At 55.6% G+C, this 24,078-nt stretch overlaps 1 protein-coding gene across 2 annotated transcripts; it reads right to left on the bottom strand.

Annotated features, from left to right (window-relative positions):
• Positions 1-319: 319 nt before the first annotated feature.
• Positions 320-23,445, bottom strand: KIAA0513 (KIAA0513 ortholog). Of its 2 annotated transcripts, XM_049786762.1 has the most exons (13): positions 23,357-23,445; positions 15,012-15,479; positions 13,890-13,989; positions 12,578-12,651; positions 9,131-9,201; positions 8,797-9,001; positions 7,705-7,742; positions 7,368-7,446; positions 5,807-5,884; positions 5,137-5,163; positions 2,647-2,727; positions 2,010-2,104; positions 320-513 (listed from the first exon to the last, which is right to left on the bottom strand). In XM_049786762.1, the coding sequence occupies exons 2-13, from the start codon at positions 15,335-15,337 to the stop codon at positions 464-466; spliced, it is 1,224 nt and encodes a 407-aa protein (XP_049642719.1). In that variant the 5' UTR covers positions 15,338-15,479; positions 23,357-23,445; the 3' UTR covers positions 320-463. The 2 variants fall into 2 exon arrangements, with proteins under 2 accessions (XP_049642719.1, XP_049642720.1); XM_049786763.1 differs by lacking the exon at positions 5,137-5,163.
• Positions 23,446-24,078: the final 633 nt, after the last annotated feature.

Below are 24,078 nucleotides of genomic sequence, written 5' to 3'. Positions count from 1 at the left end.
CCTGGGTTCGGTTCCTGGTCCCCCGGTCCCCTGAGCACTGCCAGGAGTGATCCCTGAGCACAGAGCCAGGAGGAAGTCCTGAGCACCCCTGGGTGTGGCTCCCTCCCCCCCAAAAATAACCACCAACAACTGAAGAGGCATCTTCTCTCCTGACTGGCCTAGGGCACATTTTTGCCCCAAAAAGGGAGGAGCTGAGGGTCCACACTGGGGGCCCAGCCCCCCTGTGTATTGGTCCCACACTCCCAGCATACATACCCCCCTGCAGCCCTACGCCCTTCCTCTCCCTCAGTCCCATGTCATACACGCTGACACATGGAGCTTGAGCCCTGGAGTCCCAGAGATGCTTTGGCACATGGTTGGGGACAGACTGGGTGGGGGGCACTGGCTCTGGTCATGGCTAATCTAGGCATGCAGGCAGCAGATGCAACGGTGACTCTGGGGCCATCTGGTCCAGGCTGGGCAACTACTCCACGGCTGTCTGGTCGATGTGCTGGAGCAGCAGCTTGTATTGTTCTGTGAGGAAAGGGCCAGGGTGGGCGGGAGATCAGCTTTGTTTCTCCCAGGGGCACCTTCACTGCAGGTGACAGAAACTCTCTCTCCCACTCTCACCGGCTAAAACCCCTTAGGGGACTCTATCATTTTTTGTTTGTTTGTTTTGTTTTTTCGGGCCACACCCGTTTGATGCTCAGGGGTTACTCCTGGCTAAGCGCTCAGAAATTGCCCCTGGCTTGGGGGGACCATATGGGCCACCGGGGGATCGAACCGTGGTCCTTCCTTGGCTAGCGCTTGCAAGGCAGACACCTTACCTCTAGCGCCACCTCGCTGGCCCCAGGGGACTCTATCTTTATTTCTCTTTCTCTTTCTTCTTTTTTTTTTTTGGGGGGGGCACACCTGGCAGCACTCAGGACTTACTTGTCGCTCTATACCCAGAAATCTTTTTTTGTTGTTGTTGTTTTTTGGGGTCACACCTGGCGGTGCTCAGGGGTTACTCCTGGCTTTGTGCTCAGAAACTGCTCCTGGCAGGCTGGGGGACCATATGGGGATGCTGGAATTCAAACTGGGGTCTGTCCTGGGTTAGCTGCATGCAAGGCAATTGCCTTACTGCCGTGCTATTGTTCTGGCCTCCAAAAATCATTCTTTTTTTTTTTTTTTTTTTTTTTTTTTTGGTCTTTGGGCCACACTCGGCGATGCTCAGGGGTTACTCCTGGCTGTCTGCTCAGAAATAGCTCCTGGCAGGCATGGGGGACCATATGGGACACCGGGATTCAAACCAACCACCTTTTGGTCCTGGATCGGCTGCTTGCAAGGCAAACGCCGCTGTGCTATCTCTCCGGGCCCCAGAAATCATTCTTAAGCAACAGAAGGCTCAGGGGACCCCATGGGATGCTGATGATAGAACCTGAGTTGGCAGCATGCAAGGCAAATGTCCTCCCTACTCTGTTCTTGCTCCAGTCCTAAGCCCCTATATTTCTTAGGGAGTCACCCCAGCCACAACCAGTCATCCCTGGGTCCAGGGACTCGACTGGGGCTCCCATATACTAAACAGGTATAGATAAGTTCCCCTGTCTTTTGGGGGTTTGGGTTTGGCGGAGGGACAGGGGCTCCATGCTCAAGGTTTGCTCCTGGCAGTTTTCAGGGGACTGTGCAGTATGGGGCTGGAACTCAGCCTCCTGCATTTAAATGAACCTCCATAGCCCCTGATTTCCCTGATGGGCCAGGGTGGAGGGGCCTGAGGCTGAGTTCATCCAGACAGGTGACCAGACCCTGTGGTACCAGGCTGGATGATCCAGAAATGACAGGGCTGGAGCACTTTCCCCACTGTGACCCTCCCCTCCAAGGTGCCAGGGGCAGTGGGGAGTGAAGGGGGCTCTGGGTTCTGGGTTCCTGATGCTGGGGGGGGCATCTCAGAACCCACATAGTGGGGAACAGAGGGAGGTCTCTACACTGAGGTCCTAGTACCCTTGCAGTGAGGTGTGGAATGGTCCCAGGCCCCCCACTTTCCTGCACACCTTCGTCCAGGTTGCCAATCACCGCCTGCTTCTTCAGGAAGTCTCCGCACAGCTTCTGGCTGAGCCCGAATGCCAGCATGTTGTGTGTGAAAGTGCTGTGGGGACAAGGGGGTTAGACGGACAGGGACCCAGCAGCTGGCACACGGCAAGGACCACCATGAGGGTACTTGCCCTGGCAAGCTGCACCAAGGAAATGGGGGACCAGGGCACAAAGCAGACAACAAGGTGTGGAGGGTGCCTGGGTGCCAGGGGCAGGGACCAAGGGTCCAAGGTTCTGAACAGAGACTAAGGGGCCCAGAGACTGGGGGCGGAGGGGAGAGCTGGTGCTTTACTGGGATAAGCTCGAAAAAAAATATCCCAGAACCAGCACCTGCTGGACTCTGCAGGGCCCGGGCACCTGGGGGAACAGACATCACTTCATAGCCCAGGGTAGGGAGAGCACTGGAGCCCCATGGCTGCTGAGCGCTGTGTGCAGAGTGGGGAGCGGGCATTACTCTGAGCAGAGTGCCCATCCTCGTATACTGCCAACTTTGGTCTCTGAGCAGCTGAAACAGAACTGAGCCTTGAGTGACCCGAGGGAGAGGCCCCGTCCCCCCTCCCACCTGCCAGCATGGGGCCCCCTCACCCAGCTGCTCACCCCAGCTGCCCGAAGGTGATGTTCTCATGGAAGCGCAGACTGTCCTCCCTTTCCTCCTGCGTCATGTGGCCCCACTTCTCCCTGTAAGCACAGGGCCAGGGTTCAGGTCATCCTGGGCACCGCAGCTCTGAGCTCCTGGCATTTGCGCAGACCCCCCCAGAGCCCCACACTCATCTGCGGCCCTCACTAGCTGGCCTCTGTCCAAGAGGGGGGCACAAGGTTTTTTTCTGGCCCCCAGACCTTATGGCTGCAGCCCCAGCAGGTAGTGGAAGGGGAGGGGAGACCCAGATCGGAAGCCGGGAGGGAGCACCATCGGGCTCTGGAGGGTGTGACCAGGCTGTGGGCGGGTCCAGCACACTGGCCCATCCTGAACCTCAACCAGGTGAGGTGTTCCCCTGGGGTGTCCCAGGGACCCTGACTTCTTCCAGAGTCAAGGAGACCCTTCTCCCACAGTGAGTTTATGTTTGGGGTCTGGGAGTGACACCACTCTGTCCTACAGGGCAGACAGACACTGGTGGAAATCCAGGTCAGCCAGTCCCCCAGATAAACTTGGGGCAATCAGTTTGCCTGAGACAGCAGGAAGAGCAAGAGAAAAAGGACAGAGTGAGGGGACACAAGAATGGAGGAAGAAGAGGAACAGGACCAAAAAGCACATCCATATATACCCCCAAACCTTCTACACCCCTCAACACCCCGCACTCTATATACCCACACCCCCCACACCCCACCACCCCACACCCCATATACCCCACCCCACCTCCACCCATAGTCACCACATACCCGACACCCCGCACTCCACACACCCCACACATCCCATACCTCACACACCCCACACCCCACACCCCATACAATCATAAACATGGTCTGCACAGTTTGGGGGTATGGAGGAAGTCATGAGTGCCACCCTGTCTGCTCGCATGGACACCAAGCACCCCTACCATAGCCCCAGAAAACACTTCCAGGGAAGGGGCCAAACCCTGCCTTGGCATAGCCCTAATATGCCAGGGTGCAGGGCATAGCTAAGCCAGTTGAGCACTGTTCTGTTGTGTCCCTGGGAACAGGCCTCCCCGGGTTTCTCACAACTGGGTGGCCACCAATGAGCTCTTTCTCTGCTGCCGCCTGTGCTGTCAGGAGGTCCCACACAGCCTCTAAGGGAGGCAGGTTCAGGGCCATCAATGTGGGGCTTGCCTCTCTGGTCCTTCCCAAGCACTGCACAGGGAGTCCCAGCCCTGAAGGCAAGCACACAAGGGGTGTGTGTGTGTGTGTGCCCTCCCACAGAAAGCTGGGTGCACTCTCTGGGCCTCAGAAACAGAGTGAGGGGCCAGAGCCATAGCACAGCAGGAAGAGCTCTTGCCTTGCACGCAGCCAACCCAAGTTTGATCCCGATATCCCATATGGTCCCCCGCAAGCCTGCCAGGAGTGATCCCTGAGCTCAGAGCCAGGAGTAACTCCTGAGCATCTCCAGGTGTGGCCCAAAATCCAAAACAAAGAAAGCCAGAAATGGGAGAATCTGTCCAGGAGAATGGAGGCTGCAGGTGGGCCACCAACTAGGAGAACCCCACTGAGGTGGAGGCAGGGCTGAACCCTGGGTCACCCCATCTTGAAGGCGTGGGCTCTTGGGCACAGTGGGAGAGACAGGTGGGCGGTGGCCCTCCTGGTACTGTATAGCAGATATATGACCTGGGGTGGGGGCTAGGATTGCTCCCAGAAGAGTTGCAGAGGCCAACTTTCTCCTCACAGGGCCTCACCCTGCCTTGGGCGAAGTCCCCAGGGAATCAAACCAAGTGGACTGGAGCTGATAGGCACTGCCCAGTGGGAGGGATATGAACTGGGTTTGGAGTCATCCCAGATGGATGGAACAGGGAGGGGTTCCATTGAAGGAACCTAGGCCTCCTCTTCTGGGAAGGTCACTGGGTCCTCACCCTAGACTCAGAAGAGACTTTTCAGCCCTTCTCTCCAGGGACCTACATACAGACATGCACGCACACACAGGCTCTCAAAGACACACCTCCAAAACACACAATTGCTCACACACATATACAGAAGCATGCACATAGAAACACATGTATATCCACGCAGACACACAAAATATACCACTAGCTTATACCACACTTAAACATATATACTCATGAGCACAAACATACACACTTGTGCACACACACATACATACACACACAGCTATGCAGCCAGGGCTGGGACAGAGGAGCTCATCGCCCTTCCCCACAGGTCCCCCCACACGCACTGCACAGACCAGAGTCACCATAGCAGATTGATGCAGCAGATGGAATTCCCAGGGGTGCTGCTGGAAACCGCAACAACCCACCCACCTCTAGTCCTCTAGGAGTCTCCCCCCCATTTCCTACTTCAGGGTGCTTCTGCCCAGCCTTCATCAGCCTGGCAGGTTCTCGACTGTCCTCCTGGGGCCATTCTCTGCGGGGCTGCCCCAGCCCCCCACCCCGGTGGGAGCAGGAAGAACGTGGGGTCACACACCTCGTCTCCTTCTCTCCAGCATCCCCTCTGGAGCGCAGCAGTAACAGTAAACAGAGGAACAGATCAAAGGGGGGGGGGGCGGGAGAGGAAAGTGGGAGGGGCCAGGCAGGACGAATTCAGGGTCCTCAAATATGGGGTCCCAATATCCTCCCCAAGACTGCTCATGCCCACAGCTGAGCCATCTTGGCAGATGGCCACGACTGTCCCCCTTGCAAATCGCCCTGAGCACCCCGCCCTGAGCAGGCGAAAATCACGCGCAGACCACAGGTGACCCAATCTCCCCTCCAGGAAGCCAAGGGTCCCACAATACTGGGAACTCCGTTATACACAAGGGAACAGGCTTTGCTCACAGAGGACACGGGTCCTCCCCCACTCCCAGTTGCAACCTAGAGACCCGTCTCCAGACAGCGCCCCCAGCAGCTGTCTGAAAAGCCAGATCCCAGGAAGCTAGATGTGGGGGCTGGCGCCCTCAGCAAGGGGTTGACTGAGAGCAGGTGCTGAGTGGGGGATACCAGCACCCCATTCCCAAGACAGACGCAGGGCGCAGGCGGGAGAAGTCCGGCTGAGCATGGCAGAACCCAGGCAGAAAGCGCTGCATGCAGACCCCATCCCTGCTGCGGGCAGCCTCGGGCCCCAGGTGGGGCCCCTGGGGCAGGCAAGGCAGGCCTACCTGGTGGTGGGTGAGCGCTTTCTCCTCTCGCAGTGGACGGCGTCAAAGAAGGCAGCATTCCAGAACCTCAGCGTGTGCCTGCGAGAGCAGGCCAGTGAGTCCCATGGAGGGGTGTGGGGGGCGGACTGGCCAGCCCCCATCACCCTGTGCAATGGCTTAGGGCAGCGGCTAGGATTCAGTCCACAGGGCGCAGAAAACTCCAGTTTCTTTCACTGTACCCTTCACAGGCACAATGGGTGCCTGGGTGCTGGGCTCCACGCAGAGCTTGGGGCGGGGTATATAGGGCTGGGCCAGGGCACTGGAAGGGGTATGACTTCATCCCATGCACCTGCTGCGGCTGCAAGTGGGCCCTTCATTCTCGGGGTGCAGGAGTGTGTTGGGGTCTGACTTGCCTTCCTGTGCCCACAGAAAATGCACGCTGGGATGGGCGCTGCAACATTGTATGTCTGAAACTTGACCGTCAGCTACTTTGGTTTTCTTGTTTGTTTGTTTTGGGCCACATACGGTGATGCTCAGGGTTTACTCCTGGTTCTGTGCTCAGAAGTCACCCCTGGCAGCTCTGGAGACCATATGGGATGCAGGAAATCAAACTGGAGTCCATTTCAGGTTGGAGCATGCAAGGCATATCTCCTACTGCTATGCTATCGCTTTGGACCCCATCAGCCACTTTGTAACTCTGTATCTCACATGGTTTAATAATGAAAAAAAAAACAGGGACCAGAGAGAGAGAGTGCAGAGGGGAGAGCATTAGTCTTGCACGTGGCCTACCCAGTTTGGTCCCCAGCCTCCCATAGGGACCCCCAAGACTGTCACAAGTAATTTCTGAGCTCAAAGCCAGGACTATTGCCTGAGCACCGTGCATATGGCCCAAAAACAGAAAGAAAAAAAAAAAAAGAATTTCTAAGAACTCATTGCTAAAAAACAAAACAAAAACAAAAACAAAAACTCATTGTTGTAGCTGCACGGGAGCCTCGTCCTTGTGGCTTAGCAGAGAGCGAGCGGGGCTCCATTCCCTTTCTCCCTGGGGTGACTAGAATTCACGTGTCACTCAAAGACATGCTCCCCCTAGCCGAACTGCGAGGCTCCCTGCAGCTAGCTGCCTTTCCTTGAGACCACGAGGCGAGGCCCTGAGCTGCCTCCAGGGTGTGCACACAGCCGTGCATGTGACCTCGGAGACAGTTGGTTAATTCGAGTCCCAAGGGGTGCCGAAAGCGCCCTTCCAGCCCTTCCAGAGACCTGTTAATCACATGGCTGTGTCCCTCCTTGCCCTCCCCTGGTTAATTACAGTTCCTTGGCTTGTGCGCATGCGCCCTCCCAGGTAGTTGTTAATTACATGTATCACTCGGCCTGTGCGCAGGCGCTTCCCTTCCCCAATGGCCCTTGCAGGTCGGCTGCATCCACACCAGCAACAGTGATGCTGTATATATGTGTGTCTGTATGTACCCCCAAGCAGCTCTGTGCAGCGCCCCAGACTCCCAGCAGTGGGGTGGGTGACCCTCGCACTATTCCAGGCTCCCTGCCCCCAGCGTTTGTGCAGCCCCCTCGGGGTGCTGAGCCTTACCATATGGGCTGCTGCTTCAGGTGCGTGTACAGGTAGATCTTTTCCCCCTTTCTCTCTTCCGTGGGGCTGTTCAAACTCCCTGTGGTAGGAGGAGAATGAAGTGTTACGAAGACCAACTGCAGGGACGGCTTCTTAGGGTGAAGGACACCCCGGCTCCAAACTATTTTCCTAACTGGTCTGGACATGGTGGACAGCAGCAACTCCTGAGCACAGACTGGTTCAGGAAGTACTTACACAGAAAATAAGGCTAGGTAGAGAGCGCTGGGTAAACCTCCCCTCCTGTGGGTCCCTGGAGACCAGGAGCCCCCACCTTTGGAGCTGGGAAAGATGAACTCACCTCTCCTCTGCTGCTTCTCTGGATACTTGTTCTCCTCCCTTGGGGTAGAGAGAGAGCAGAGTGGTTACCAAAGGGTCCCCCTGTTCATGCATCAGAGAAACCATTGCCCAGAGCTAGAAGGGGATGTCCTGAGCTCGCCAGCTATGAGACAGGGTCCACAGTTGCCACTGCCATATTTTAGAATGGATGTAAGATGTGGGCTGGACGGAGAGATAGCACAGCGGCGTTTGCCTTGCAAGCAGCCGATCCAGGACCAAAGGTGGTTGGTTCGAATCCCGGTGTCCCATATGGTCCCCTGTGCCTGCCAGGAGCTATTTCTGAGCATACAGCCAGGAGTAACCCCCGAGCAACGCCGGGTGTGGCCCAAAAACCAAAAATAAATAAATAAGTAAATAAAAGATGTGGGCTGGAGTCATAGCACATAGATAGGGTGTTTGCTTTGCATGTGGCCTACCTGGGACAGACCTGGACAGACCCAGCATACCCTATGGTCCCCTGCCAGGAGCGATTTCTGAGTGAAAAGCCAGGAGTAACTCCTGAGCAATGCTGGGTGTGACCCGAATACAAAAACAAAACAAAAGTACAGTGGATGTGGGAATCTGATGTGCTGGGGCCACAGAGAAAGTCACCCAGTAAAGGGGCCCAGAGTGCTCCCTGTTCTTCCCGGGCTCAATTTCCCTCATGTCTGAGCCCAGAAGGCTCCTGGGTTCCTGTTTAAGAAGAGATTCATGGGGCCGGAGAGATAGCATGGAGGTAAGGCATTTGCCTTGTATACAGAAGGTCCATGGTTCAAATTCCGGCATCCCATATGGTCCCCTGAGTCTGCTAAGAGCGATTTCTGAGCGTAGAGCCAGGAGGAACCCTTGAGCGCTACCAGGTGTGACCCAAAAACAAAAAAAAAAAAAAAAAGAGAAGAGATTTATGCAGCAACTTCATATCACCAAATAGAGAGGGATCTTCCCTGCTCACCCAAGATCTCTTTCCACAGCCCTTAGCACCCTCAGAGCACCTGAATCCTACAAGAAGCGTATCCCTGCAGGTGGAGCCTAGGGAGAAGATCTGAGCACTGAGAGGGCAGAGTCGGGTACTCACTCATTTCTGGTGCCTAGTGGCCCCTTCAGCCTGGTCTCCAGCCCCCCAAAGAGACCCCTGACGCCCTCGGGTCTGGCTGTGTTCTTCAGCAGCCGCTCAGCCATGTCCTTCGTGCCAGATAGCCAGCTGTTGGCCGACTTCAGGTAGGAGTCGATGGTGCCCCCTGCTTTCTCCCGGGCCTCTCCAGGGAGCAGTTGTGGCTTTCCTGGGGAGTGGGAGAGGCTCCTGTGAGTCCAAACGAGGGCACCAGAAGAGAGGTGAGGTGTGGAGCAAGGAAGGGATGGGGAGACTGGGTGGGAAGGAGCAGGGAGTTGGGGCCCCAGCCAGGGCTCACCCATGTGGTAGTATGTGAAGCACATGGTCATGAGGTTCTTGGCCGGGCCAAAGTCGTCCAGCTGGTGACACCTGTGGAAGGGTCATTGTGAGGCTCTGACCCAGGGAACACCCAGGGCAGGGACCAGCAGTAGGCTCAGGAGGGTTAATTTGTGGACCCTGAAACCCCAGACTCCTCAGAGATGCTGCAGGGAGAGGACACACACACACACACACACACACACACACACACACACACACACACATTCACACACACACACACACACACACTCACACACACACACCTGGGATGAAAGCAGTGATGATCCTGCCAGTTTCTCACAGCACCCAGAGAAGTGCTTGGCTGGAGGCCAATTTGGGGCTCAGGTCATAGCAAGTGACAGGTGCCAGAACCGAGGGCAAGTTCAGACTGGCACTGTGAGTTCCACCAAAACTCCCACCCTGTCTCCAGATCAGTGGTGGGCAAGGAAGGCTGTGGCCCCAGAACAGTCATTGGGGAGACACACAGGGACACCACCTATATGCTCCTAGTGGCACTTGGGGACACTGTGGCACAGGACAAGCTTCCCTTGAATGGTTGCTGCACTTCACACGGTTTCACTCTAACCCAGGGCTCCAGATCCTGCCCCTTCTCAGACAGAACCTTGGCACCTGCAGATGCCTTCTTCACCAGTACAACAGGGTGCAGGCAACCAACCCAGACTCAATCTCCAGCACCCCTTATGGACCCTGGATCCCCACCAAGTGTGATCCCCGAGCACTGCTGGTTGTGGCCCAGCTTCCCCCTGTCCCAAAGCAAACTAAATTTACAACTTCTTCAAGCAAACATAGAGAAAGTGCCACCTTCGCCCCTCAATCAACAACCAAGACAACAGCCACTCCCTGGATCATTCCAGCACCCCTGCCAGTGGGAATCTGCACCGATTGGTCACGAGGTTGCAGTAGGGCCAATCTCTGGTGTCCTGAGACCCAGTACTGTCCAACTAGACCACTACTGCCTTACTCCTGAGTGATAGTATCTGCTACTGGGCTGCATGGCACTACTGGGACTGGCATTAGGTACCTAAACTGTGGCATTTAGTGTTGACACTGTTGTAACTACTGGTACCTTGTTGCAGCTGACATCACAGGCTTCCATTAACTGCTACATCATTACACTCAATACTACACTGTTGCAGCATACTAATGCAAAAGCTGACTACATTGGCGCCTTTGGTGGTGGCTAGTTCATTAGGTACAATATTGCATTAACTGGCTACTTAAGGGTGCTCTGGGGCCAGAGTGGTGGTGCAGGGTGTAAGGCATCTGCCTTGCCAGTGCTAGCCTAGGACAGACCACGGTTCGATCCCAGGCGTCCCATATGGTCCCCCAAGCCAGGAGCGATTTCTGAGCATATAGCTAGGAGTAACCCCTGAGTGTCACTGGGTGTGGCCGAAAAACAAAAACAAAACAAAACAAGGATATTCTGCTCCTAACACACCAGCTAAGGAACAGAAAGGAGGAAACTTTACTAGGAAACTTTACAACCTACACCAGGATTGCTTCCTGCACCAGGAAAAAAATCACTGGTGTCACTGCAGTTTCGAAAGAAGGAAGGGCAGCCACTCCCCTGCCCAGTGGTGCACCTCATCTTTAGCCAGTGAAGAAAGAAGGGTGTGAGTGTCATGACATGTATTCCTCAAGCATCTGGGTTACAGGCAGGGAGGTGCCCGTGTGTAAGGTAACACCTCTCCCAACATCCTTTTACCTAAAGTTTTTCTTTGAGATATTGAGTCCTCCTGGATGGTCAGACCTGCCCACACCTGGTATGGGTGGTCGATTTTGAATAAAGATTTTTTTTTTTCTGGGCCACACCTGGTGACGCTCAGGGGTTACTCCTGGCTATGCACTCAGAAGTCACTCCTGGCTTGGGGGACCATATGGGATGCCGGGGGATTGAACCGAGGTCCATCCTAGGCTAGTGCTGGCAAGGCAGACACCTTACCTCTAGTGCCACCGCCTGGCCCCAATTTTGAATAAAGAATTTAAAGGTTCCAGCTGGGGGGAGGTGAGAGGAAACCTCAAGGTAACAGCAGCAAGAGCAGAGAGATCCAGAGAGACATGGGATAAGCAGCATAGAGAGAAGCAGCAAGGGAGACAGACAGAGCTCCTGAGAGAAAAACATGAGTTAGGCAGACATGGCACAGAGGATCATAGTGGAGAAAAGCCATAAGGGGATAAAGCAAGCTAACTCAGATGAAAATTTTTTTTCTTTTTTTTTGGTTTTTGGGCCATACCCGGTGATGCTCAGGGGTTACTCCTGGCTTGGGGGACCATATGGAATGCCGGGTGATCGAACCTCGGTCTGTCCTAGGGTAGCGCTGGCAAGGCAGACACCTTACCTCTAGCACCACTATGCCGGCCCCGACTCAGATGAAATTTTAACTGACTGCTTATGGATTATTTCTCCATTATCCTGCTTCATCAGACCCTTTGGCCTGAAGAGTTAGAAACACAGTACCTGGGGCCGGTGAGGTGGCGCTAGAGGTAAGGTGTCTGCCTTGCAAGCGCTAGACAAGGAAGGACCGAGGTTCGATCCCCTGGCGTCCCATATGGTCCCCCCAAGCCAGGGGCAATTTCTGAGCACTTAGTCAGGAGTAACCCCTGAGCATCAAACAGGTGTGGCCCAAAAAAAACCAAAAAAACAAAACAAAAAAAAACCCAAAAAAACCCACAGTACCTGGAGCCGAAGAGATAGCATGGAGGTAAGGCATTTGCCTTTCATGCAGAAGGACGGTGGTTCAAATCCCAGCATCCCATATGGTCCCCTGTGCCTGCCAGGGACTCTTTCTGAGCATAGAGCCAGGAGTAATCCCTGAGCGCTGCCAGGTGTGACCCAAAAACCAAAAACCAAAAAAAATAAAAAATAAAAAAAGAAACACAGTACTTGGGGCAGCCTCACCCAACACGTGGACTTTATACTTTATATTTTATATTGAAATCAACACCCATGGACCTCAGATTCCCATTTTTGGGGAGGGGTTTGGCCCACACCTGGTGACGCTCAGGGGTTACTCCTGGTTATGCGCTCAGAAATCACTCCTGGCTTGGGGGACCATATGGGAAGCAGGGGGATCGAACCACAATCCATTCTAGGCTAGCGCAGGCAAGGCAGATGCCTTACTGCTTGTGTCACTGCTCCGGCCCAGATTCCCATATTTTTCCTGGCACAAGGATGCACCCAGCACAGCCCACAAAGCATTCAAGGTGAAGGCATTCAGGGACTTGGCAGTGGAGCCGGCTCCTGCAATTGCAGCCAGGCCCAGCAGAAGGTCAGCAAACTCCAGACAGAGCTAAGGGAGAATGCTCGAGTCCTGAATCACTTGCTGACCTAAGGGTCCCCCACAGGCACCTACTCCCACCCAACAGCGGTACCTAGCCCACCAGGAATCGGGGCAGCAATACTCACTCGAACAGGACTACAGCAAAAGATTGCACCAGGCGGTAGAAGGTCGGCTCGGACACGCACTTGGAGTTACAGCGCTGTGAGAAGAAGCAGACATGTCGGGGGCAGGCACAGAGCAACCCCACAGCCCGGTGCAGCCGGGCACGTGCCAGAGAAGCCAAGCTAGAGCCAAATGTGGGCAGCTGACACGCTGCTATGCTTGGCCAGAGCAGACTTAGAGCCAGGGCCGGGTACCTGGACTCAGACATGAATTTGGGGAACACAGACCATAGATGGCCCCTGCCCTAAGCCTTTCACAGACATCCCACTCCTGCCTCTAGCCAACATCTGAACAAGGCTTTCCACACCCAGTCCTGCAAGGCGCTTCCCAAACACTTAGTAAAATAAACTATAAAGAAATAAACGGGTTGGAGTGATAAGTACAGTGAGGATGACAGCCCTTCCTAGCACGTGGCCAACCCGGGTTCAATCCCAGGCATCCCAAAGGGTCCCCCGATCCTGCCACAAGTAATTCCTGAGAGTAGAACCAGGAGTAACCCCTGAGCATCCCCCGAGTGTGGCAAAATAAAAAAAAAGAGAGAAAGAAAAAGGGGCCACAGAGAGAGGACAGTGGGTAGTGCAAACCCAGGTTCAATCCCCATATGGCCCCTGACACTGCCTACTTTGGGGACCCACAGAAACTAGGTCCATCTCGGCGATGAAACTGCAGAAAGCACTCTCAGTTGAGGGAGCTCACCTGGAGACGCACCCTCTATAGGTCAGTGTGTGTATTACACAGCCCCTGGGAATGCTGTCAAAGCCAGGGGGAAGCCCTGAGGATAGCCAGGTGTACCCCAAGAACCAGTAATAATTGGGGCTAGAGCAATAATGCAGTGTGAAGGCATTTGCCTTGCACAGGGCTGACCAGTATTTGGTCTTTGACATCCTACTGGGTGGTTCCCCAGAGCCTGCCAGGAGTGGTTCTTGAGCACCTCTGGGTGTGGCCCCAAAACATAACATAAAGAACAAATAATAAAGTGCTAGGGCTGGAGCAATAGCACAGTGAGGAGGGTGTTTGCCTTGCATGCAGTCAACCTGGGTTCAATCCCTGCCATCCCATATGGTACCCCAAGCCTACCAGGAGTAATTTCTAGCACAGAGCCCAGAGTAACCCCTGAGAACCACTGTGCATGACCCCCCGCCCCCCCCCCCCCCCACAAATTTAAAATGCTTAGAAAAAGAGGCACTTTATTTCCTCCTGTTGAGTATGTATGATGGGGAGGCAGGGCAGGTCACTGACCCCCTTCTGCACTGCACCCACCCATCTCGACCCTACCTGGGCGCTCACAAATCGTGCAAACCACTCTCGGCCTCGGCCATCCTCGCTGCTGCAGAACTCCCCGAACTTGGCCTTCTCCTCCTGGTCCAGATCTTCCCTGGAGGGCAGAGGAAAGGAGATGACGTGAGTCTGAGTCATGGGGGCAAAAAGGCCGTGGGGGGGGCAAGAGAAGGACTTGTAGGCACCCCATCTAACTTGGACTGAGACTCCAGGATCCCACCAGGAAAAAGTGCAATTTTCAAGGCTGGGAGACAGCAACCTCCAAGGGAGGGCACCTTCTCAGTTTCTACTTGGGGTGTTGCTGCTGCCACCCTGCAACCAGGTCCAGTTCTGGGTGCACTAGCTCCCCATCCAAAAATAAAAAACATACTCCTGGGGCCAGAGTGGTGGCACAGTGATAGGGAGTTTGCCTTGCATGTGGGTGGCCTAGGATGAACTGTGGTTTGATTCCCCAGCATCCCATATGGTCCCCCAAGCCAGGAGCGATTTCTGAGCGCATAGCTAGGAGTAACCGGAGCATCACCGGGTATGGCCCCCCAAAAACCAACAACAACAACAAAAAAAAACCACATTCCCTAGGGACCCCAGAAATCATATAGTGGGATGGGTGTTTGTCTTGCAAGTAGTTGACACAGATTCAGTTTCTATGCATCACCAGGCATGATCCCTAAGCAAAGTCAGGATGAAGCCCTGCGTGGCCCCAAATAAATAACTCCCAGGGGCTGGAGCGACAGCTCAGCAGAGAGGGAGTGTTTATCTTGCACTTGGCTAACCTGGGTTTGATACCCAGCATCCCATATGGTCCCCTGAGCCTACCAGGAGTAATTTCTAAGTGCAGAGCCAGGTGTAACCTCTGAGCACTGCCTGCTGTACCAATCCCCTTCCAAAATACCCCCAAGATAAAGAAGTAAAAAGAACCTGCCCCAATTTGAAGATGAAGGAACAAGGCAGCAGGGGGTACAAACCTTCCGAAAGTTGGGGGTAATCTGACTGCATCAACCTCCAGGCCCTGAGAAGGAGGAGCCAGGCCCTTGTGGGAGTGTCTAAACCCAGAGGGGCAGAGCTACGCCCTGGGGAGGGTGGTTCCAGGCAGGTGGGACTTGGGGCGCAGCGACTCACCTGCCCGAAAAGATCTTCTCCACGTAGCGGCGCATGAACTCGCGGAGCTCCAGCAAGTCCTCATCCTTGGCCCACTCGGCGCTCTGGTTGGAGGCGACGGAGTCGTCCGAGGGCGAGCGGCGGTCCTCGTCCCAGGACGGGTGCGAGAGCGACTCGCCCATGTCGTTCTCGCTGTCGGCGGACTCGGTGGCTTCACTCTCAGTGGCGTCGCCCTGGGAGCCCTCCTCGTCCTGCAGCTCGGGCGGCAGCGCCTCCCTGGGGCAGGTGGTGGGCGACTCAGTGCCCAGGTCGATCAGGGAGCCCACGGGCACCTCGGGCGCCTCCATGGCTCGGTCCGGCGGGTGTCTTGCGGAGGCGAAGGCAGTGGGGGGCAGCTGGAGGCGACTTCTCCCAGGGTCAGAGGATGCCGGGGGGCTGGCCCATGGGACTGGCCCACTGTACGGGCCTCCAGGAGCTGGGCTAAGGCATCTAGAGGAAAAGCAGAGACCTGGGTCAGGTGGTGGCTCTTCAACACCCTGACATGGTTGGTGAGAAATAAGGCCTCAGGGAGACGCAGGAAAGGGGTGTCTGACACATTGCCAGCCTCCCCCAGCCCCTGGGAAGAAGCCACAGCAGAGAAGTTCAAGGTCGCTGAAAGAGGTGAAGAAGAGAGGGAGGGAGAGAACAGGGCTATTTCGGCTGCTGCCAGGGCTCAGGAGGGAGGGTGTGGTGTGAGTCACCCTCTCCCAGAAGGCAGGGAGAGGGGGTGGAGGAGCAGGATGACAAAAATCCCACTTCCTCCACCTCTCTCTCCTAAAGGCCACTGCAGAGCTCCAAGACCAGGAGCTTTCCTGGGGAGGGGGGGGGGCAGCCAGGACTGCAGGTCAGAGTTGGGCCAGAAAAGGAGCCCCACACATCGGGACTGGGAGCCAAATGACCCACCCCCCCAGCCTGCAAAGACCCACATTTCTCTTCAGATGTTATTATCTGTTGGCTGTATCCCAGAGCCAGGTTTGAGCAGGTGCAGGCTTCGGGGTGTGTGTGTGTGTGTGTGTGTGTGTGTGTGTGTGTGTGTGTGTGTGTGTGTGTGTGTGTGTGTGTGGCCAGGCTGAGGACAGAGAAGTTGAAGTGCTTGGACCCCCAATGTTACTATGCAGTGCCCTGAGTATCACAGGTGCATCCCTGGAGCCCCCAGGGATATTGGGGTGACCTGCGTAACCCCCAGAACCGCATCCTCAGCCACATCCCCCAGCTGAGAATTGTCACGAGCTGGAACCCCCAATATCCCCAGCAGTGCCGGAAGCGGACACAGAGATGAAGAAAATGCTGAGGTCCAGGGGCGGCGGGAGGCGGTTTCCTGACCTCCGTGCCCCTTTCCCAAGGGCAGGAGGAAGGAAAGAGGTTGCCTAAGACAGCCACTCCTACTTTGCACAAACTGATTCCCCAATGTGGGCATTGGCCCCCTTGCTAGCAAAGCTGCCTTGAGCAACCAGGGGAGGGCCCCCCCAAGCTGCTAGATTTCCTACACCTCTACGCTCTCCCATCTACACCCCTAGCAAGCAGGCCTCCTTCCCCATCCCAGGAGAGAGGACAAAAAGCCTCACAACTACACTACACACACACACACACACACACACACACACACACACACGCACACACATACACATCATGCCAGGGAGTGCAGCCCCAAGGGGCAGAGCTCTTCTGAGTCACTTCCAAGGCTGCAGCCAATTGCTGGTAGTTCTCACTGAGGAGCCAGAGTCGCTGTCCTGGAAAGGCTGCTCTTTGTACCCCCAAACCAGATCCACAGTGAGCTAGCAGCACCCCTAACCATTTACAAGTCACTCAATTGGGGGGGGGGAGGTAGAGCAAATGTCCTCTCGAGGGCTCTTGCCCTGCTACACCCAGCTCCAGGTGGCACAGGTGAGCAGCTGTTTCTGGAACAGGAGAGGAGTGGCCAGACATCCCCCACCACGGGTGAATGTTTTGGGGATGTCGTGCCTAGAGGCAAGGGAGCGAAGCAAGCCAATTCCCAGCCTTCGGCGTTGGAGTTGGAACTGAGCCCAGAAGCAGCACATGTCTCCCCAGCGTGTTCCCAACAGTACCAGACTTTGCCCTAGTTCGAAAGCGAGCCGGAGGAGATGCAGGCATCTCCTCCGTGACTCCCGCCTGGCCTGGCAGGGTTAGTAGTGGTGTCCAGCATGGGCCCGTCACACTCCCATGTGTCCACTGGGTGGCGCCAGAGCACGGGGAAGCCGGAAGGGAGCAGTCTAGGGCCAGCCAGGACTAGAGGGAGGGTGGTGAGGCCAGGACCAGCCGGGGCTAGGGGCCAACTTCAGAAGGGTAGATGGTAGGGCCAGAGTGATAACATAGTAGTAGGGCATTTGCTTTGCAAGTTGCCTAGCCGAGACAAATCCGGGTTCGATTCAGCATTCCATATGGTCCCCTGAGCCTTCCAGGAGCAAAGATTTTTGAGTACAGAGCTGTTGCATCAAATAATTAATGATGGGGCTGGATGGAGGTGGATGCCATCCCAGGCCACGTGGCTCCGCAACCCCCATCCAGCCGGCGGGTCCCAGGCCCAGGTGAACGGCGGAATCAAGACTTACTCACAGGCAGGCATCAGGAAGCATCAACTTTATTCATGCCCTATTCACCACATGTGTGTGGCCTATCTTATAACCTTTCAAGCATTGCTATTCTTAGCTACCCTGCATCTTAATTCCTTTCAGCCATCTTCCTTTAACCTCCATCCTGGTCAAAGACCAAAAGAGGCAAAACCCAAAAGCCAGAGAGCCTAGCAGGGCAGCGAGTGCCCAAATCCCCTCGCTCAAAGGTTTATCTACCTATTCCAAGACCCCTCCCAGGAATGGGCGGGGTCTTGCAGGTAAGGTCACACCTAATATTCAGTTCCCAAGACCCCTCCCAGAAATGGGCGGGTCTCAGGTAGGTACACCTAAATCCAGGGTGGAGTTACACAGAGCCAGGAGTAACTCCTAAGCACTGCCCAGTGTAACCCAAAAACTAAAAAAAAAAAAAAAAAGAAAAAGAAAGAAAGGTGGCTGGAGGGAGCAGGTAGTGTGGGGTCACCTTAGGCAACACTATGAGTTTGCCTGGGGGAAGCAAAGCAGCTGCTCTCAGATACACCCAGAAAGGGCCTGTTACCCTCCCCTCCAACAACACCCAAAATGCAGGTTGTGACATGAACAGAGCTAGGGGTCCATGCACTCGCCACAGAGCTGGGACCAGCTGCCTTTGCTTTATGGCAGGTCATTATTATTATTTTTTTTTTTTTTTGGTTTTTGGGCCACACCCTGTGACGCTCAGGGGTTACTCCTGGCTATGCGCTCAGAAGTCGCTCCTGGCTTGGGGGACCATATGGGACGCCGGGGGATCGAACCGTGGTCCGTCCTAGGCTAGCGCAGGCAAGGCAGGCACCTTACCTCTAGCACCACCGCCCGGCCCCAGGTCATTATTACTGTAGTGCAGGAAAGCAGAGGTGAGGTGCTCAGGGATCATAATCCTCAGCACTCATTATGTCCCCCAGTTGGATTAACCAGAGACCACCCCTCTCAGTATACAGCTTGTTTCTCGTTGGTGGGAAACATCTTTGAATGTAGCACCTTCAATTGGTTTTTTAACCACTTGTTCTCCACCCCAGGGTGTGGTCTGGTTCTTCCTAACAAATATCCCGGGTCTCAGGGAAATGCTCTGGCTTTCCCCACTGAGCTATCTGCTTCTTAGGAGCAGTCGGCTTTCGTGTTGGGACTTCCTCAACCTGTTTCACCCCCTTCAGTGTGTGTGAATTATCTCCTGTGTTGGCATTTGCTTCCAGACCCATGTCTCTCCAATTTCCCGATTTAGAAGCTTGAGGCTTCCTTCTCATGCCCCAATCCCCTCCAGGGCTGATGCCTGAGCACAGAGCCAGAAGTCAGCCCTCAGCACAGAGCCAGGAATCAGCCCTGAGCATAACCGGGTGTGGCCCTCAAATGAAACAAAACCCTGTTCTTGCCCTGTTGAGGGGCCCCATTTCTATATATCAGGCTCTGGGGCCATTACCCTCCCCACAACTCAAGGATGTGTCAACTCAGCAGCCTCAAGCTGGGCTCTGTGTTCCCCATCCTCCCTCTCAGCTTTTCTCCATACCTTCCTGTCCCTGACACCTGGGTCATTCCTGCTCCAGTGAGTCACCGGCTGAGTCAGCCTGCCTCTCTGCCCACCCGCTCCAGCCTGGGGGGCTCACATCTTCTCCTCCTTCCCACCTGCTCACATTCCTGTCACAGACCTTCTCACAAAGGAGGTGCCTTGGCTTGGGCTTGAAGGGGCAGGAAGATTCTGCAAAGGGACAGTGGAGCCCAGAAGAAAGTGGATTGTTCCTGTCTGGTGCCTGCTGGAACATGGCCTGGTCCAGTGCCTGGGGCAAATGCATGTTCTAAGCACGTCCTTCCCCAATATACACAGTATATATACACAATATTCTCAGGTCCCGTCCACCCCCTTCCCTGTCCCTCACACCTTTGCTGTACTCCCCACCCCATTTTGAGCTGGAAGGAAGCTGTTTCCTACCGACCCATTCTCTCTCTCTGGTTCATGAGCACTAGGAAGACACACAGCCAGAAGAAAGACAATAAAGAGATAGGTCAGAGGAATATCCAGAAGGGTGGAGCCTTGCATGTGGCCAATCTGAGTTTGATCCCTGGTACCCCACATGGTCCCCAGAGCCTGCCAGGAGGGTATGGCTCCAAAACGAAAACAAAGAAATGAGGGGAAAAGAGAGCAGAGGTGCAGTGCAGCTGAGTGAAAGTATTAGAGAGCAGCAGGAAAGGGCATTCAAGAAAGCAACCTCAGGACATGCTGAAGACCTGGAGCAGCCAATACAAAGGAAAAAGTGGCCTGTGCAAAGATCCTGGGGCCAAAAGAAGAAAGAAAACTTTCCTTAAATATAGGACAGATATCTGTGAAATACTGAAATCTCTCTCATGTTCACTTAATCCCATGGTTCTTGGCACTTCATGGCTCAGTAGAGGAAGGTAATAAAGGCACCCCAAAGATTCCAAGAGAAGGGCCCGGAGAGATAGCACAGCGGCATTTGCCTTGCAAGCAGCCGATCCAGGACCAAAGGTGGTTGGTTTGAATCCCAGTGTCCCATATGGTCCCCCGTGCCTGCCAGGAGCTATTTCTGAGCAGACAGCCAGGAGTAACCCCTGAGCATTGCCAGGTGTGGCCCAAAAACCAAAAAAAAAAAAAAAAAAGATTCCAAGAGAAAAAACCCCAGGAGCTGAAACAGTGGCACAAGCGATAGGGTGTTTGCCTTGCACGTGCTAACCTAGGATGGACCATGGTTCGATCCCCTGATGTCCCATATGGTCCCCCAAGCGAGGAGCAATTTCAGGAGTAACCCGACTGTCACCGGGTGTATCCCAAAAACCAAAAACCAAAAAAAAAAAAAAAAAAAGAAAGCAAAGAAAACCCCAAACCCCAGCAACTTAGTCCATCCCACAGCAGCAACTCCCAACTCCCAAGAAGCATCCCAGGCTTGGTGCTCAAGTATAGAGGCCTGGAAAGGAGCTCAGGGCAGAAGTGAAGAGGGAACTTGGCTGCCCCATGTCCACTGTTCCTTTCCTTCATGGGTGTGTTCAGTGCTCCAGCCTCTTGGGGCTCCTTCTTGGGGCCACACCCCAAGTGCTCAGGCGATCCTCCGGGCCTTGCACTTAGGAATTACTCTTGGTGGTGCTCAGGGGACCCAGGTGCAAGGCTGTCAAGAATGTGCTATCATTCCAGCTCCAGTGCTCTGGAGTTGAACTTGGCCCCTGCCACCTCCTGGCCCAATGGCCCTGAGATGTTATTGATGCCAATTCTAGAGGGCGGCATAATTAGTTTGCTGTTGGCTTGGGGCACACATAGCAGTGCTTGAGGTTTAGTCCTGGCCTGATGGTGCAAGGGGTGGACCTATATGCCATGTCCCCGCCCTAGAAAGCTGCGCGAAAGTCTTCTCATGAGAACAGCTGAATAGTTTCCAAAAAGAAAAAGTGTCCCGCCACCCTGCAGTGCCACGTATCAAAAGCTGGACAAAGTAAACAGGGCATGAGGTGAGTCCTGCCGGGTTCACAGCTGGGGCGCTGGAGAGCCCCGTGCCTGCCCTAGTTCCGCAGAACCACCCGACTCTTGCCTCACCCACAGCGCTGAAAACACAAGGCTGTTTGGCAACGTTTGAGCAAGGGCCTTGCATCCTGCTTCCTCTGGCTTTTCGGAGGCAGAAACAAATCTGAGCCACAGCCATTTGACTCACCCCAGAAGGGAAGTGCTGGGGGTTGGAGCTGTTCCCCCAAACCCGCAGGGCTGGGCAATCTGGGGGTCAGCAAAGTTGCATGCAGCCCTGTGGGTGCCTGGAGCCCAGCACAGTTCACGGACCTGAGCACAAGGCCGAGTGGACCCCTGTGTCCTCGTCAGTGACATGGGGATAAAAGGATTTGACTCCTTGGGCCCCCCCTCTGCTTTCCTGGCTGGCTGTGCTGGATTTGTTTTTGTTTTGGGAGAGGGCCACACCTGGGGTTGCTCAGGGGTTATCCCTTGCTCTGCATTAGAAATCCCTCCTGGGGCCAGAGTGGTAGCCCAAGTGGTAAGGCATCTGCCTTGCCCGCGCTGGCCTAGGATGGACCATGGTTCGATCCCCGGTATCCAATATGGTCCCCCAAGCCAGGAGCGATTTCTGAGCGCATAGCCAGGAGTAACTCCTGAGCATCACCGGGTGTGGCCCCCCCTCAAAAAAAAAAAAAAACAGGGCCCAGAGAGATAGCACAGCTTGCCTTGCAAGCAGCCAATCCAGGACCAAAAGTGGTTGGTTCGAATCCCGATGTCCCATATGGTCCTCCGTGCCTGCCAGGAGCTATTTCTGAGCAGACAGCCAGGAGTAACCCCTGAGCACTGCCGGGTGTGGCCAAAAAAACAAAAACAAAAACAAAAAAACAAAAACAGGTTAAAAAGCCTCCTGGCAGGCTCAGAGAACCCTATGGGATAGTGGGGATCAAACCCAGGGAGCAGAAACATCTCCTGAATTACTTCCTCATGGTGAGTTAACCTCACTGGCTTCCCCCACCCCAGCTTCAAGTATGCGAAGGGGCCCAGACAGAGGCAGGGTCTGTGGCGAACACACTGGCCTTGTGAGCACCAGGCTCTCGGAGGAGTTCAACTCTTAACACTGCCCTTATGCACCCAGCACAAACCCAGAAACTCTCTTCCCTATGGGCCGGTACACAGTTCAAGTGTATGACATCCCCAACACCTCAACACAAGTATCACTAAAGATCTGTGCACACAGCGGGGCTGGGGTTGTGCTGGAGCTGTGGAAAAGCCCTGACAACATGCTAACTCCAGTCACTGAGTCGTGTCCTGTCCAGTCACCTGTCCTCCTTGTGAATAAAGTGGAAATAAGCTCAGGTAACAGCAAGGAACAACCAGGGCCATGGGGACACAGACCTTCCATGGCAGAGGGCAGGAAGGAAGGTACCCCTCACCCAGTCCATCACATCCCCCCCCCAAACCATCTTTCTCTTTCTCTGCCTTAGACAACGTAGCTGCTTCTTTTTGGCTGTGGGGCTGAGCAAAGCCAAGTCTCAGTGCCCGAATCAAGGAGGTGACGATGGCCTGGGAAGCAGCCTGGATGACAGCTGTCAGCTTACTCGCCTGCACGGGGACAGCCAGCCTTCGGGTCAGGGTGCCCCGCCTGTGCCAGCTCAGAGCTGCTGCTCCTGCTGCTGGGGAGGGAGCGAGCAGGCTGGGCACCCCTCTCCGCGCACTTGGCACCCTCCTGTCCCGGCTCCTGGAACCCCAGTGTGTGTGTGTGTGTGTGGTGGGGAATTGGGGTCCCAGATCTCTACCCGAGGGGACTGACCACATTCCCCCCCCCCACCTGCCAAACCCTGGACAGTGGCTGGCGCTACTCCTGCACACCTCGCGTCGTGCGCGCGTGGCGGAGCCCACCCTAGGAAGGCATGGGCAGCTGACGGGGCTCACCGATGGGGTACCAGGACCCCCCTGTTCCTGCGCCCCAACTCCAGACGCGCCCCCTTCCCCGAACAGCTGGATCCAGGCCCCCCGAGCCCCTCCAGCAGGCGTCCCTGGGGGCTTCTCCCACACACAGCCCCAGGAGCCAGCCCCGCTGCGATGCCACTTGGCGACGCACACTCTGCCATCCGGGGGGGACCCCCTGGTCAGGCCCAGCAGAGATGCCCGCGCTCCCGCGCGCGTAGCCTCCGCTACCCCGAGCCGGCGCGCAGCCCAGCTTCGGCCCCGCGCTCCCTTTGGGTCCCCGCGGCGTCCCCCCGGGGTGCCTCGTCCCCGCCCGCCCGGAGCCCCCCAGTTCTCACCGCGACCTGCTGGCGAAGCGCGCAGCAGCAGCTGGTAGCTGAGCCGGGGCCTTCCGCGGCCGCCGCCGCCGCCTGTCAATCAGCGCGCGGTCCCGCCCCGCCCATCTGCGCACGCGCGCACGCTGGAGCCCGTCACGTGACAGTGACAGTTCGGCCTCGCCTCGCCTCGGACCTCGCGGGGGGTCCCCGGGCCGGAGCAGGGAACCGGCGGGGACGCTTGGCATTGGTTGGCGTGGGGCAGGGGGCTTCGGGACTCCTCGGGGGGTGCCTCCGCTGCCCCTTCCCAAATTCAGTCTTGGGCAGGAGAGATAGCACGGAGGTAGTGCGTTTGCCTTGCATGCAGAGGACGGTGGTTCGAATCCCGGCATCCCATATGGTCCCCCGTGCCTGCCAGGGGCGATTTCTGAGTGTAGAGCCAGGAGTGACCCCTGAGCGCTGCCGGGGGTGACCCAAAAACAAAACAAAACAAAACAAAAAGTTCAGTCTTGGTTGCACATTTGCAGCAAATACAGCAGATTTCAGGGTTTTGCTGAGCCCCCCGAGTTGGGAGCAAACGTGCTGCCGGGGTCCCTGACGCCCCCGCACTGTCTTCGCGTCTATTTTTTTGCTGTTGTTGTTTTTGAGCCACCTGGTGGCGCTCAGAGATTACTCCTGTCTCTGCGCTCAGAATTCGCTCCTGGCAGGCTCCGGGGATCATATAGGATGCTGGGGATCGAACCCGG

The sequence above is a fragment of the Suncus etruscus genome, chromosome 14 (assembly GCF_024139225.1).
Source record: "Suncus etruscus isolate mSunEtr1 chromosome 14, mSunEtr1.pri.cur, whole genome shotgun sequence".
Classification (NCBI taxonomy): Eukaryota; Metazoa; Chordata; class Mammalia; order Eulipotyphla; family Soricidae; genus Suncus; species Suncus etruscus.
Note: the sequence above shows the minus strand (reverse complement) of the source record. Positions and strands in the feature narration are given on the sequence as shown.